Here is a 16673-nt window from a genome sequence, read left to right on the forward strand (position 1 = left end):
CAGCCACCTTCCCTCCTTCCCTCCTTCCCCGGCCTTCCGCCCGCCCCTCGGCGGGAGGGGCCCGGCCCGCGCGGGCAGTTGGTGAGGGCGCCGCAGCCGCTGTGGCGGAGGCGGGAAGGTGGTGTGGAGTGGCTGTGCTGATCGAGGCTGCCGGCGGAGCAGAGCAGAGCACAGCACGATGTGACTCCGCGGGAAGATGAAGCCGAGCGCTGCCGAGGCCGCCGACAAAGGAGCGCGTCCCCGTAAGTGGCGGGAGCTGCGGGCAGCGCGGGGGAGCTGCCGCCGTTCGGGCCTTTCTCAGCCGGTGCCGCCATCCCGGCTGGGGCTGTGAGGTGCCGCCGCCCGCCTCGTGCCGGGCTTGGGCCCCGGCCGCCCTCGGGCTGGCGCTGGAGCGGCTGGAAGGGCCCTTGTGTGTAACCGGAGTTACTCGTACAAGCGTGTCCCTGATGTGTGGGAAATGGCCGGGCCGCCCCTGGGCGAGCTGCTCCCCTGGGCTTCTCTGGTATCTGTATGGAGGGTTCCTTAGGCCCAGGGTGTGAGAACGCACCCCCTTTGCGAGAGAGACTCTTCATTGCTATTGCAGTCCTGTTAATGCGCTCCAAACTTTTGATTATCCCTGAGAGGTTTAATCTGCGTGCTCCAATATTAATTCCAGTGTGTAGAGTGCTAATTTTTAAACGGTCCTGGCATGTGTGTGGTGAGTATGACGCTGTATTTGGTCGGTAATCATTACGGAATTTTCCTTGCACACTTGCTTATCATCCATCTTTTCTGTTTAGATTCTGGATCAGTTACACCAATCTATGTCTCCTAATTTTCTTATTTTTTTAGGTTTTTGTCTTCCAGACGCTACAAAACTGAGTGCTGTTCCTCTGTTATTTAGTGTGCTCATAAGCCTTAGAGGATTTTGCAGTATTTGCAGCATCTGCTCCCTTTCCTATCTAGGACTCCTTCAGGGAGGGAAGGAATCCTTAACGGAGGGACTGTTTTGCATGTTGCCTTTTTGTCTCCAGAAGAGGCCTGCTCACTTCCTGTGGCAGCTCTCGTTGTCTTGAGCTTCTCCAAAAGAGAAACAACTAGGAGTACGTCAGTGAGGAAGAAAAACCAGTGTAAAACCAGTATGTGGAGTTGTGCTTTGAGCAGCATGGTCTAGTGAAAGGTGTCCCTGTTTATGGCAGGGAGGTTGAAATTAGATAATCTATAAGGTCCTTCCAGCCCAAGCCTTTCTATGGAAGCTTGCTCCATCGATTTCCATAATTTAGGAATTTTCCCTTTCAAAATAAAACCAAAGTCCAGTTCTGTTTAAATTGCCTGGGTTTTTTTTTCTTTCCCCAGAAGATGCAGTACAAGCAAAACCAGAAAAGATAAGATCTTCCCTGAAGAATGTGAAGAAAGACACAGGAAAACTGGAGAAACTCAAATTTAAGCCGCTCACTGGGAAAGTGTTTTACCTCGATATCCCATCAAATGTGATCTCTGAAAAGTTAGGAAAGGACCTCAAAGAGCTGGGAGGGGTAAGTTAATAATAGAGACTTATGTGAACCTAGAAGGAAATGTGCACATGTGGAATGCCTTTTTTGTGTTCTTTGTAACTGCATTTTAATGTTACTTCTAGTTACCTGAGATGGTGTCTTATTTTTCTATCTTTGTCTTAAGCTTTAATCCAAATAAGGAGCTTATCAACAAATTATTCTGTGGGTTTTCAAGAGAAGCTGCTTTCCTGATTGGAACAAAAGTTCTTATTAGGAGGTTTTGTTTTCAGTTGATTATTCACCTGGCTTAAAATTTTATCCAAATTCACAAGGTTTCATTGTTCGAGGTGATTTTTCTTCTGCTGCTTCTGACTGTATTGACATTTTTACATGTTACAACTCACAGTGTTCAGCTGAACCTGAAAGAGACTAAAGGAAGAGTTTTGTATCTGTTTTCTGTAGGTCAGCAGCTTCACTAACAATGTTTTGCACAGGGTATCTTAGTGACTGTTTTTGAATATTCTTAAACAATAAATTTTATAAGCATCTTAATAATTTTTTCCTAATTCTTCTTTTTGTATGGAAGGAGCTCTTTGATGCAAGCAAGTACAGAATACTTGTGTGGAGGGCACTTAGAGGTGCCTCTCTCTGTATATCCTGTTTCTGTAAAAGATCCATAGAGCAGAATTGAAACGCACAGTTTCAAGCTGTGTGATTTGTGCTTTCCACAGTGATTAGTGGAAAAGAGGAAAATACCTCAACCTATACAATCTGACATGAAATAGTGAGGCACTTGGCTGTTGATCACACTGTAGTTGGCAATGAAAGAGACTGAAAGAGCAAAATGGAGGAGTAAACTCAGAATGATGACATTTTTATATTGCTGAGTATGAGAATATGAATCTACTTGAGACTTTACTTTTTTGAGAAATGTTATGGAAACTGTAGGTGTGAAACATGATAGCTATCCTGAAATTTTAGTTTTTCTGCTGGTCCTAAACTCAGTAAATTTATAGCTTCTTGAAGACTGTAAATCCCATTTGCAAACACCTGTCTTTAAGTTTCGCTGAACACCTCTGTGTAATTTCTGTAACATAAAATTAGAGAGTTGTTTTCCTTAAATTAATATGTTATTCCTTAATGCAGTGTTTCCATTCTTGTAATTGTAAAGTATTACAGGTAGGTAGTATAAAATTGTAATAATTATAACAAAGCAAAGCTCTTTTAATAGTTATTACAAAATTAAGAAATTTAAATTAGAATTTGTGACTGGTAAGATGCTAGTACAAGTTAATTGTCATTGTCATCTAGATATGTAGAAAATATTTTCTTGTTAACTCAGTGGTTTTGAACGTAATTGTTTTAGCAGTTTTATCACTTTCCTTTAAAATATTCAATGTAAAGTTGAGTTACTGATCTATTGTCCCGAAAAAAATACTTGTTTTATATCTTTATATTTAGAGAGTGGAGAGTTTTCTTAGTAAAGATATCAACTATCTGGTGACTAATAAAAAGGAGGCAAAATTTGCACCAACTCTTGGCCAGATTTCTCCCGTTCCTAGTCCAGAATCTGCACCTAATGGAGGAAATGGCTCACCTCATCCTAGCAGCCGAAAAGATCGACATGATGGCAGTTCATTTAAGATAGCAGATACAGTAAGTTTCTTCGTAATAATACTGCAAATCAGGTGCAGTCCATGGGATATGCTCCTACAGTTGTTCTCTGATTTTGTTTCCTAAAGATGGCAGCAGTTCCTTGGGTGAATAGGGATTTTTCTTCGAAACATTCTTTTAAATTTATTCGGGCTAACTTGTTAAACTTAGCTAACTCAAAATAATTCCGCAAATTTGTTGGAACTTATTTTAAAAAGGATCCATTTTTGCAAATAAGAAGAGTATACTCAAATATGTTCTAATTTACTATGTCTGACTTACAGCACTGATGTCGTGTTTGACAGCTGGATCGGGCACATGATGACATCCAGTGATTCCTGTCTCTTTAGCAACACAGCCTATTAAAATTTGGCTGATTTGATGTTGTCAATGCTGATATCTGCAGAAACACTCTCAGATAGTAGTAGCAATAAAATTGAGCGTTATGAATATTAAGTTTTTCTTACCTCTTTCTTAGGGAATCACATTAATTGCAACAGTTAGTATCTGAATTTATGCAGGTTTATGTGGAGTTTCTTACATGGGCAAGTCTTGTGTCCTTTCAAAATACAGTTGAAAATCATTAGCTGTACTATGTATATGGTGCTTATTTAGAAACATGACCAGGCTGCAGGCTGGTCTTTGTGTTGCATGGGTGAGGTCACCTCATTTTGTAAACAACCTGGGTAGGTGAAGGCAGCTCATTATGAATGAACAGTAAAAAGTGGAAAAAGGAAGTGCAGTGGTGATTGAAAAGCACGGGATAAGACAGAGGCTGTGATTATATTCATGAATATAATTTTCGCAAGCCCAGCTGATGAAACCTCATCTTTTAGTGTGTGTGTCACTGGCTGCTTATTCCCATCATGTGCTTTGTCCAGCACTAACATTGCAGCAGGCCTTCTTTGGCTAAAAATGATTACTTGTTGAGGTTTTCTTGGTTTTGTGTTTTTTCCTTTTCACTGTATCAACCGTAATCCTGTGAGAAAGATGCACATTACTGAAAAATTGGCAGTAGAGTGAACAAAAGGAGACCCTTGTAGCTAATGTGTATTTGTTAAGAGCAACGTGAATTATCTCTCCTCACTACAAACGTGTTTCTGTTTCAATGTAGGTACGTATGAGCAGAGGAAAGTCCTTGGTTGAAAAAGCAATCAAAGAACAGGTAAGCCAAATAATCAGCAAACTTGTGCTTCAGAACTTTGGTAGTTTGTTTTTCTAGAAAACAAGCAGTTGCATAAGTGGCCGTAGTGGTTCTAGAGAGAAGTCAGTCGTGGAATACTCAGACAGAAGTTGAGGGTTTGTCCTAAGTGAAGTGTCAGGTATGTTTTCGGGCTACTTCTGAAGAATTGAAAATATGTGGAGTTTTAGGAAAAGTAGTAACATTTGTTAGGATTGCTAATGTAACTAGCATTTGAGGGTTGCTCATGAATTTAATGTATATATTCACAGTCTTCAGATCTTGCTGTAAAATGTGACCATAAAGAACAGTTTTGGTTTTCTGAAGGTTAAGTGTATTCTTTTGATGGTGAGGTGCTGTAATACAGAGAGAGACAGCAGAGGAGTCTAGGAGAGTGGTATTCTTTTGGCTAGAAGCAAAGCATCTTCATTTCAATTTCAACTTTCATATCATATGTTATATTTTTAATTATTGTAAGTAATTACTATGCATTGTTAAGATTATTAATGTAATTTATTGCTTGCAGGACTTAATCCCCTCTGGTAGTATACTATCTAATGCTTTGAGTTGGGGAGTGAAGATACTTCATATTGATGGTAAGTATTTTTGTTAGATGAAACCTGATTTCAACGTGTGACATTCATTTAATGGCTCTTTTGTTGAATTCAAAATATTATAAGTTATGTCAGACATACAAAAATTGAGCCAACTGACTATAATTCTCCCACTTTTTGCCAGATGTTAAGAATTGCATTGAACAAAAGAAAAGGGAGCTCTATCTAATCAAAAGAGCAGGCACTTCTTCTAAAGATGTGGTAAGTACCTCTCTGCCATTTATAAAAATGCCATTTGTTTCGTTAGCCAAGAAAACACAAAGTACTGAGGACTGCCTACTGTGACGCTTGTGGATTTTATTTTAATGAAGGTATTGCTCATTTCCAGTTTTTCACAGACTACTATGTCTTGTGAATCGATTTAAAAACCATCTTGGATAATACAAAGTATATGCTGTATATTTCAACATTATTTAAAACTAACTTTAATAGTAGCATTGATTCCATAGTGTGTAGAGCTGTGCTCTTGCAAAGGGTATCTAGGAGTCAGAAGTGCTGAAGTGTCTGAAATTTCCATTCTGTGCACCTTAGAAGTAATAAATAAAATGTATTGTTGTTTTAGTATGATGTAGATGGCAGCTAAGTTGCCTTGTATAATTTTCCCTGTGACACAGTGGTTAGAAATTCTTTCATTTTGATGGCCCATTTTGAAAAATCATAGTTATGTTTCCTGGAGAAGCTGTCTCTATAAGGAATCTGCAACTCTTCCTTCATAGAGAAGGAGCATAAAGCATCTTGAAGGTAATTTGCCAAGTATGTGGAGTTGGGAAAAAGGGGAAATCCCCTTTTCTCAGGTTTTTCGTCTATGATGTAGTGAGACATTAAAGCTTGTAGCTCTTGTGTGCTCCATCTGCAGTTGCTCTGTAATTTACACAATTGTCTGGTTTAGCCATGGGGCCTGATAAATAAACAGAACCAAACTACCCAGCATGTGTTATGTTGCTTTGGAATGTAATATTGGCTAGTTCTTGAGGCCACATAAAATCCTCTGCCAAATCATCACTGTGTACATGGATAGCAGGTGAGGATTTTTTGCAAATAGTATAAAATGAGTTTGTACTTCTACCAGAATCAATTACATTTAACAGCTGATGCTTGAATGTAACTTCCCCTTTTTCTGAAGACAAAATTATTCTTCTAAATTTTAGTCTTCATTGCTAAAAATAATAAAAGATGCAACCTGTGTAAACCCATTCAAATCAAAATTGTTTTAATTGGAAATACTTGCTGTTCTACAGGTTTTGGTGGCATTTTGCAGCTTGCAGTTAATTAGGATTTACAAAGTGTTGTAAAAATGTTATCTGTATGAAAGACTGAACTTTCAGCAATGGCAAGGTATTTTCAGGGTGGAGGGAGTAAATGTATAAATTTACCTGTGTTTCTTTGTTTTGATTTGATTTTAGAAAAAATAAATTGAGGCATCTGAAGGAGAGCACTTTCTTTTCAGTGTAGCAAGAAATATTTCCTTAGGAAACATGTGTCTTCTTTCAAAGTATTAATGAGCTTAGTTTCCTTAAAAATTCATCTTGAGTGTATGAAGTCATGATTAACACAGGGAGACTCTCATAACTTAAATTATCTACAGCTAAATCTTCAAGTACAGTGCAGAATAATACTCACAGGGATTTTACACCATCTCTCTTTTTTCAATAGGGAAAACACGTTACTGCTCCAAAGTCAAAAAGTAAGTACTGCAATAATTACAGAGGTTTCTGGCCTGATTTATTTTCTGAATGCTTAGAAATGTGCTACAGTTCTTCTGTGGTCAAATGTGGTGCTGTACTCCAGTTTGTATGTCCAAGAAAAGCATGTAGAGAAGCTTTATGGAAATCAAGAGTTTGTCAAAACCTGTACATAATGAGTCCTAAAATAAAGTCGGCTTATTTATTAAGCTACTGGAGCAACTTGATACATGATGAAAAGTATTTCTCTATTGATTTTCTTCCCCTTTGAGCAGGTAGACTGAAAAGTCCATTTATCAGGGTGGAAGATAGGAGTCGGTAAGTGTTCTCTTCATGCATTTAGTAATGTGGTTCTCAAACTGAGTAATTCAGGATTACTTGAGGAAGTGTGTCCTTAAATCTCAATTCCTTTCAACTTCCTGACATCAGATGTCAAGTGTACTGAAAATGACAAACAAATGTCTTTAGCTGCCAAATGAAAATGAGCAAGTAGTAGTATAGTAGGGAATATTTGCAAAAAGGTGAAGGAAGTGGCAAGTTAACACGTAACTCCAGTTTGTAGATCATGAGAATGGATTCTTTGGGTTACTTCCTACCAAGGAATGAAAGGGAATCATGAAACTTTACATCTTTCCTTAGGTCCAAATCTTGTAATACAAAACTTTGCATACTGAATTCCACTCCTGTAGTTCCAGCTCAATTACATTCATCTCCTGCTGAGACTCTTTAGATGTAAGGAAAGTGCAGTTGTTAGTTAAAATAATAAATTGAAACTAGGTTTAATTTCCTGTTCAATCATTTCTTTTTAAAAGGAAAAATTAAAGGTTATTAATCTGATTTCAATATCCACTCATATGAGGTCTGATACTTTCAGCCTTGAAAAGTTTCACATCTTTCTGGTCCTGTAATCAGTCAGTCTTTGTTGTGTAAGAAAATGCCAGTTAGCCAGAACTTGAGAGAACAATGAATTGTAAAAAAAGTTTGGTTCTGCACAGCATAATTTGCACCTTTAAATTCCTAAGTAACTTCTGAGTTATGGTGTTGTTTATAAGCACTAAATTCTTAGACCTGATTTCTCTGACACTTTCCTGTTTTAAAAAAAATCATCTAAACCTGGTTGTACACTGTGAGTTGGCAATAGGTGTGAGGGATGTGCGGATAGTGGGGAGAACTGGACCAACAGAATTATAAGGATAAGAAATTCGTATATAAATATATGTGTATTTCATAATGTAGTGAAAACACTTGAAACACTTCTAAATATTTATGTAACATAATGTTTTTTAATGTTTGTGCAACATTAATAACAGTTCAGAAGCAGAAGGTGATGCTTCACTGGTGTATTATGTTTTCCAGACTTGCTCTTGTAGTTTTGCCTGGGTAGCTTATAATTGTAATGTGGGGACAAAAATCAGACTGAACTCTGCCATCAGCATTTCAGTCAACTGATTATTCAGTATGTGAACTTTTGACATGTCCTATTTTGGAAGTTTTTAATCTGTTCAGAGCACTGGTGTGGTTGCTAGTTCTGGTATCTCTGAATGTACAGAGTGGTGTAGAGGAATATTGTTTTTCTGTAAAAGGTCTGTTTTAATATTCTGAATGGTGAATTGATTTTTTTTTTTTTAAGAAAATGCCAAAATAAATTTTAAAAACATTGGATGTTGGGAACTGCTGTAGCTACTTCTCAGGAGCAAAAATGCAGTGTTGTCCAAATTGTTCTTGGGTTTATTGGTTACCCAACTCAAAACAACTAATAGGCACACAAGTCGTATCCCAAGGAATGTGTAAGACAGCTATGGAAACTGAAGGAAAGTATCAAGGAAGAAATTAATGACTTATTCTAAGATATTTATCTGTTTAGTATTCTGTATATGTCATATGTAAAAGAGAAACACTTGTTCTGTATTTTGAACCTGGAGTGATGTATGCAATTAAGCCCTCTTTCCATTTTTGATGGTTCTCATGCACTTGTTTTGTGTTAATACAGCCAGTACCGACCGTTTTACCTGCAGTTACTGAGTTTTCCATTTCTGAACTATTGTGTTCCAAAGCCATATAGTCCATTTGAGGTGGATAAGAAGTATCCTGGTCAAAAGCAAACTCAGTCTAAGGAAAGGTTTGTTGAAAATTTTATTTTATTGAGGTGTGGGTAGAGAAGAGATTTGTTCTCTGAATTATTCCATGACTAAAAAATTTGTGTTCTAAAATAATCTCTCAACTTCTAATTTTCTGTGCTATGTAGTACTATTAGACTATTTGCCATGTCTCATCAATGTATCTGCTGCACTGTTGGTGTCTTTCTATCTGTACCCTCTTTATCCTGTCTTGAGTCCTTTTTTTGGGCACACAGATGCGTACATCCAAAAATGTGGCCTTCTCCTTTCACTGTGGGTCAACATAAGATATTTCTTTCCTTTCTCCCCCTGGTTTCTTCTTTGTCCTCATCTTGGATGCTATTCAGTAAGTATTTCACAGGAAGTGGCTTTCTTAAGACTTCTTTTGTATTTGTCCATATAGTGCTGAAATAAGTGGTTGAACTTCTTAAAGCAGTGATATTGAATCACAGTGCCCTCCCATTATTGATAAAGAGTGTATATTGTTGATGATTTATAGAAATTAGATAGACTGCTAATACTGCTTCAGCTCTTCAAAGATGAAAAGTGGATGCCAGCTTCCCAGTGGAATTGCAGCTGGCTTTACAGCAAGTGTTTATATAATACATTTTGGCATACAATTCAGGCTCGATTTGAGCACTACAGATGCAGTTAGAACTTCAGCAAATCAATTTTATGATTTGAAACTATTTAAGAGTCTTAATTAACTGTTTTTTGTGAATCAGTGGGGTTTTAAAAATTTTTTCCTACCTGCTTTTTTCATTGACTTCTAAAATTGATTCATGTGAGAGACTAACTATATTTTGGTGGAGGTTAGCTTTGCTATATGTGGAACTTAGTGTATTTAGTAGGTTGCTGCTTTTCTGTCCTTGGGGCTGGAGACTTACTTAGCTGTGATACCCAGTTTCTTTATGAAGTGACTTCTCCACAGTTCTGACCAGTCTTGACCATAATGCAGTGCTGGAGGTTTCAGCTGATATTGCCATGATGCTTTTTTTTCTATGTTTTTTTTTCTTTTTAATTGCAAGGAAGATAGCAGTATGAAAAGGCAAAAAACATATATTGTAGGGGTTACTGCTGTGTTAATAAGGCAATTTCTGATTGTGTCTTTTCAGAGGATGTTGACAAAGCCTATTCTTTTTAAAGCAGTAAAAAACCAAAAAGGCAGGTTTTGTTTGGATGGATTAAGGAATATGATATATTAAAATTTCAGGATTTATGTTTGAATAAATATTCCTAGTGAATACTTCACGTGGGCACATGCCAAAGAGATATTTAAGTGGGAGAATGGTCACATTGACTTGCTGAATATGAAACAATGTCAGTTTTGAGAGAGAGAGAGAGAGAGGGGAATATTCAATTGTTTTGTCTCTACCTGGGAGAAAACAACTTTGCTTCAACAAGTTAGCTCTCCTTGCTTCTGCATTGGGCAAGACCTGCAAACTTACTCAGTCTTCAGGTGATCCATTCTATTGCTTCTATCCTGTTTTACTGGTTCTCTCTGAGTTTTACTGTTTTCTAGAAGGAAAGTGTGTAAAGAAGGAAAGTGTGAAAGGCTGGTGTAACAGCTAAAGCACACATTAGAGTTCCCTGGCCTGGGGAACCCAAGAAATGCTGGGGCAGGATGTTAACAATACATTGCTGTGCTTTGTAAACTAGAGATTTTTCACGACAGATTTTTAGATGTAAAGTCCTGAGCTTACATCTTTGCAGATACTTGGTAAAATCTGTCAGTGATTTTTGGCTAAACAGGGAGATGGAACTATTCCTTCAAAGTCAAGGGAAGTAGAGTTTGATGACTTTGCTTTACTGCTGGCATATCAACTGCAGGTGGTTTAATAGTGGATTGCAGCAAGCAGTAGCTCTTCCCAGAGGGGGATTCTGAAGATCATGGAGCAGCTGTTGAAAATCTCTTCATATTAATGTCCAGGAAGAACTTTAGGTTCATTTTTTTGCATTCCCACTTTGTCTTTACCTAGAAAAATAGGACAAAATGGCATTTGGTCAGCATATTCAAATTATGTACAACCAACAGTAGGTGTTAAAATCTTAAATTTTTTTTTTGTTGTTTCTAGTTTGGGTTTTATCAGTTGTGCACAGAGACTTCTAAATGTCCTTTGGTTTTATTTGTTTAGCAATTTTGTATCATTTATTCTGAGTCAATGATAGTAGTATGTCTATACTAACCTGTATGTTCTATGCTTACATATAATTCCACTGAGTCTGCCTGCCTTCTTACAGTAAATGTTTCTGGGTTTTGTTTGTTTGATTTTAAATCTAACTATAACTCTTCAGGTTTTTTAAGCATTGACTAAAATAATGTAAATAGCTTAAGGGGAAATAAAGGTTTGGTTTGGGAGTGTTTTTAAGTGAGTAAGAATGAGTGTACTATGAGGGGCAAGTTGAGCACTCAGTTCCATGTTTAAGACTCATTAATATTCTCTAACAGAAACAAAATAAACAGTGACAAGGATTGTGGAATGCCTGCTCAGTTTCCTCAGAAGGACAAGAAAAAGAGAGGATATTGTGAATGTTGTGGGAAGAAATATGAAGATCTGCAAACAGTATGTGAAATGTCAAGTATATGCTTTGATACCATCATATAATGTGGTATCACCAGAGGTTTCCCTGTAATTTTTTATTTTAAAACATTTTTCTGAATTACCAGCAAATTAGTATTTTCCCCATGTTAGAAGAAGCAATTAAGAATTAAAACCTACCTCTGATTACTAGTAGGCACTAGTAATTCATATCTTAGAGATGCTGGTGGTAAATTAATGATGTTTACTTGATTCCTTGTTGTGCTGTTGACTTGTATATTGATATCTGTAATGTTGGATTTATTTCATGTTTTTTCTTTATTGCAGCATCTTGAAAGTGAGCGGCACCAAAATTTTGCACAAAGCACACAGTATAAAGTTGTTGATGATATAATCTCAAAGTTAGTTTATGAGTTTGTTGCATACAAAGATGATGATACAGGAAAAATAAAAAGGTGAGTTACATATTGTAAATTCTAAAGACTCTCTGATTCAGGACACTGAACAGAATGATAGTTTCGAAATTCTTGATCTGAATAGAACAGGATAAATTCATGTTTTCAAGGCTGAAATAAATAGTGGAAATTTTCTGTAGGGTTGTATGTGGCAAATCAGTTCTGTAAAGCAGAACTTAGGAAAAAAAATGAAAAGTGCAGATGACATCAGAGAAAGTTGAGACTGAAAGTTGACAGAAGTTGTTCTACTTATGTTTAGCTCCTGTAACACAAAATCTACTGTACTGAAATGCTGCTAACAGAAAGACAGCAGTGTCTGGACATCTTGTTCTGAATGATTTGTCATACTTAGTAGTCTGAGGACAGCAAATTGGTCAATCTGATCTCCTTACCTGTGGAAAAACTTCCTACCTGTACTCTAAACCTCTTTGCTTTTGTGCTGCCTGTGCGAGACAGAGAAAGCAAATAGTCCCTTCTTTGTGCTCAAGAGCTTGAATGGGTGAGAGAGGCTTGTTTGGTGTCTTGGGCTGTAGGCACCAGGGTCTTTGTTATGTGAAGCAGTAACACTGTTCAAAGTTGCTCTGATTTTTTGGAAATTAGTCAGGAGATAAGGAATAACTTTCTCATTTGTTTCTTCATTACTTGCTTTTTTTAAATAAATATACTCTTAGTGAAATCAAAGGAAATGCAAATAGAATCAAACAACTGATAGACTAATGAAAGCAAGCTTTTATTTCTTTTGTGGTTTCAAAATATTCAGAGTTGTTAGGCTTGAAATCCTGTCAAGAAAATCATACTAATTTTGTGTGTAAACGTCATAGAACATTTGTATTTATAGTCATTGCATTACATTAATTAATTTCTTTTGTTCTTAATGCCACTGTAAATTGAGATTTTCTGAAATACTAAGACTACACTGAGTGTTTTTAAAGCAATGTCATGAGCTGTAGAAATCAGTAAGAAAACATCAAAACTATAAGGCACTCGGCTCCTGTAGAAATAGTGTGTTGCTACCCTAAATATATCTTTCCTTGAGGGACTCAAAAAACAAAAGCCCCTTTGTCAGTTCAGTTGCTTTTCAGTTGTATATCGAGTTTTGTTGCATGGGGTTTTTTGTTTGCTAATATTTTTAAACAATTTCGTTGTAGGACAAAATGTAGCACAGGATGTTTTTCTCCTATTATTGGAAAGATAGCCAGACCAGATGAGCTGAAAGAGCGACTGAAAAAGCAACGCATTGCTTTGAAAACTTACTCCTGGAAGGATACTGCAATGCAGGCTCTCAAACTGGATCGCCAGCCTGCAGAAGTACAACCAAATTCTGTGCCAATACCTACCCCTGTTTCTGCATCTGTCTGTTCAGTTCTTTATTCTCACCCATCACAACCTTCAGAACTAAAAAGTAAATTCAGAATTAATAATGAAAATAGTAAGACTGATTGCTCCTGTGCTGTGAAGTTACGAGAGAGTGTTGTATCATCAAATTCCATACAGCCACCCCTTCAGAAAACTGACAAAGTATACACAGAGAACTTGTCTCAAGCTTCTGAGCTGTTCAGCCAGGAAATACTGGAACTCGATGAAAGTAAAAAGAATGTATGGTGTTTTCAGGAAGGAATGGATACTTTATATTCTCATACCCAAGTTACAGATTTTAGTGAAAAAGACAAAAACTTACTGCAGCAAAAACGAAAATTAAATAATTCAGTAGTTCTACCAGCAAAGTGTTTGAAAAAAGCAGATGCCAATCCTACATTTGTCAAGAAACATCACGATTTCTGTGATAATCATCAACAAATGCAGCACAATGTCGTTCTGGAGGCTGAGGTATCTGATCCTGCTGTGAACAAAGAACTTAATGCATCAGCTGCCAGCACTGCCCACAGTTCACCGTCTGGAAAGCTGCACAGAAAAGTGAAGCTTAATTTGAGAAAGAATAAAAGAGAAACCCCGAAACAGAATATGGAGTTACGCGTAAAGAATTCAGATGGACTGTCTGTTCCTGAAGAGAAGAGAAGCACTTGTAGCTCATCACTGCAGACCCTATTGGAGTTATTTCAGACAAGTGAAAGAAACTCAGAATTTGGAGGTTTTTCAAGTTACACTGAGAACAAATGTTCAATGAGCATAAATGATACATGTGAAGGGCAGAATACAAATGTTTTGTGGTCATTATTTTCCTCTTCATCCTCATCCCCATTTTTTGGATTTTAATACTGATTTATTTAATATAATGATTTTTAAATTGACTTGAAAATTTAAGATTTTATTCACGAAGCCTTAAATTGCTGTATTATATGTACAGATTATTTGGTTTTCAAGTTTTTTAATGCAAAAGCTTCTGTATATGTAAATAAGAAAAATAAAACTAAGTTTGGCTTTGGTCATGTGTTTAGGGTTTTTTTTTAAAGGTGCTGCTTTATTGTGTCTGGTAAAAGCCTCTGACTCCACATTTGGATTAAATGAATTGCTAGGCAAAGCATGATGCTGTTGCATTTAGATGGAGTAATTTCCTAAAATCATTGACTGTGATACATTCCAAGCAACCACATTAAAAATAACTGGATGTTCCACTGTAAGTAGTCCATTACTCACGGATTACTGATGTTTTGCCGGCATTTGGTTGCTTCCCTTTTCTGTTTCTTCTGCTGCTTTAATAGAGAACACGGTAACAAAGATGTATTACATTCTTTGGCTACTCTGATGTATTATTATCAAATTAAAACTACCTCTATTGTGTGTTTCAGCTAATAAGAAAGCAGTTAGATGTATGTATTTTCATTGGGGGAAAACAGACAAACAAGAAACCAACAGGACAGGTAGGTTTCTGGTCGACTTTGGTCATTTGTTTGATTTTTCTTTCAGAGTAGCCGACCTGTGGGATTGGCTTTACTCAGAAGCTGAGGAAAAGACACAAGTGAGAGTTGGGAAGACTTTTTTTTTTTAATAATGCAGATCTTTACCAGAGCTGATTTCCTTCAGAATTCCCATATCTGTAAATCATGAGAGGGCACAAGTAGAAAATTACAAGAGACAAAGCTTTATTAATAAATGTAGAGTGCCTTAAGGTCATATAAGAGATCTCAACCACAGAAATTACTTTCATTAATTTTTGCATAAATTACTTGTTTGCATTTTCATCTCTTGCCCATTTAATATTCTCAAATTCAGTGCTTTTACAGTTAAAGTGCTATAATGTTGCAGGCTATTGTATGTCCTTTATAGGCTGTTTTCTGTGAGGGGTAAGTGAAGCTGCCTGGAGTGCAGGAATAGGTTGAGGACAATTATAAAAAATTATATTTCCTTTACAAGGAATATGAATTGAAAGCTTAATGACAGTAGCTGCTTAGGGTGTTACTGTCACCTTTAAAGGTGACATCCCTTATTCCTCTGTTAATGTAATTGCATGTACAGTCTGGTGAGGACTGCTTTTGGCTTCTCCAACTTACTGGTCACTTCTGGCTTGATTTATAGTTAATTCTGATCTGGATTCACATCCAGAAAATATAGAAAGCCATTACAGAAATGAGCAAAATTACCATTTTAAAGAGGAGTTGATCTTGAATGTGCGTATCTGTATTTATTTTTTGCCTGCAAATTACCAGTATATAGTACTCTAGGACTGGGACTGGAAAGTAGAAGATTGAAGCAATTACTTTGTTCTTCATTTTGAATGACACTTTAGTGATTGCTTTCTGGTTCAGTGAGTTCAATATGTTTTAGGAACAAGTGTTTTCACTGTTTTTCTTCTATTGAGATAATTTTGTTCATTTGGAGGGGGGGTTTTTTGGTTGTTTTGTTTGGTTTTTTTTTTGGTGGTTTTTGGTTGTTTTTTTTTTCTTTTGGTTGGTTGGAGTTTCTCTGGGTGTGGGTTCTTCCTAGCTTTTGGTTCAGTCTTAAAAGTAAAAGTTAGAAAAATTTGCATTTCCCCTAAAGCATTGCAGCAATCTTTCAGTAAGTATCTCTTTCTCCTGCCTCTCTGCTTCCATCCCTGGAGCACACATTCCTTAGCTGCCCTGGTGGCCTCCACTTGTGCATGGCTATTGATACACATAAGGATCCCTGCAATGATAAGGGTGAATGTCACCCTTAGTAAATCTACTCATCAGATAAACAGTGTGTGTGTTTTGCATATGATTAAATGCAGTCCTAGAACATGTTAGCTCAACAGGCACTGCTAAGACAAGTTTTGAGCACAGTGGAATCTGCCTTTAGAATCTTGAAGGGAAAAAAAGTAAATTGAGGTTTGTCATTAAAATACAAAGACTATTCTGTAACCCAGAACAAGATTAGGAGAGTCACTGCTACTGGTTGCAAAAAGCAGTTCTAGTCATGATGCAGACTTTGTTTACTGGTCACTTTAGTGTGTGTTAGAGTCCCCTTTGTTGTATGTTCACTTGGTATCACAAGCCACAGTAAGCCTATTAACTATTTCCAGAACAGACTTGCTCGGCATATTTAATTATTTTAATGTATTATCTTTTAAGCTTGTTTAAAAAAAGCTCCTGCAGTTTTTACGAAAGTTTGAATGTGTTTCTCTTACAATTTGAAAAAATAAATGTGGAAGGGTAGTTACTAGAACATCTGTCTCTCTCAGATTTCCTCATAGAGAAGAGAATTGAGTATTTTCAAAATATGTGGCAGTGATTGTGAGAAATGTCGAACAGCTCAGACAAAGACTGCCTCTTTGGTCACTAAAACTGCGCTTCTAATGGCAAACCTTTATTTATCTGCATGTATTATACTTGGGTATTATATAATTACAGTTTGAACTTTCTTCATAAGGATTTCTTCTAATGCACTTAATTTTTAATTGTCTTGCTTTCTGTGACTGAGGAGCAGAAATGTTGTGTCCATTCAGGTAAGTTATAGTGTGGCTTATAAGGAGGAGAGGGAGCAGTTCCCCATCTGTGTTTGTGTGCACGGGAATGTACGTTCAGATGCTCCTGTGGGGATTAGC

At 37.0% G+C, this 16673-nt stretch overlaps 1 protein-coding gene across 2 annotated transcripts; it reads left to right on the top strand.

Annotated features, from left to right (window-relative positions):
- Position 1: 1 nt before the first annotated feature.
- DBF4 (DBF4 zinc finger) lies at positions 2-14096 on the top strand. 2 transcript variants are annotated; one of them, XM_036378841.2, is made up of 12 exons: positions 2-242; positions 1336-1514; positions 2934-3128; positions 4240-4290; positions 4832-4901; positions 5044-5120; positions 6573-6603; positions 6874-6919; positions 8592-8720; positions 11168-11282; positions 11586-11713; positions 12862-14096. In XM_036378841.2, exons 1-12 carry the CDS (start codon positions 197-199, stop codon positions 13925-13927), a joined length of 2133 nt encoding a protein of 710 aa, XP_036234734.1. In that variant the 5' UTR covers positions 2-196; the 3' UTR covers positions 13928-14096. The 2 variants fall into 2 exon arrangements, with proteins under 2 accessions (XP_036234734.1, XP_036234736.1); XM_036378843.2 differs by having other exon boundaries at positions 3-242; positions 6877-6919.
- The last annotated feature ends 2577 nt before the right edge of the window (positions 14097-16673 follow it).

Source organism: Molothrus ater, chromosome 1, assembly GCF_012460135.2.
Source record: "Molothrus ater isolate BHLD 08-10-18 breed brown headed cowbird chromosome 1, BPBGC_Mater_1.1, whole genome shotgun sequence".
Lineage (NCBI taxonomy): Eukaryota > Metazoa > Chordata > Aves > Passeriformes > Icteridae > Molothrus > Molothrus ater.

Coding starts and splice junctions, on each gene's coding strand:
- DBF4 (XM_036378841.2), top strand. CDS start 197: ATGAAGCCGAGCGCTGCCGAGGCCGCCGACAAAGGAGCGCGTCCCC. Junction 5,121..6,572: donor GCACTTCTTCTAAAGATGTG/GTAAGTACCTCT, acceptor TTTTTTCAATAG/GGAAAACACGTTACTGCTCC. Junction 6,604..6,873: donor TACTGCTCCAAAGTCAAAAA/GTAAGTACTGCA, acceptor TTCCCCTTTGAG/CAGGTAGACTGAAAAGTCCA.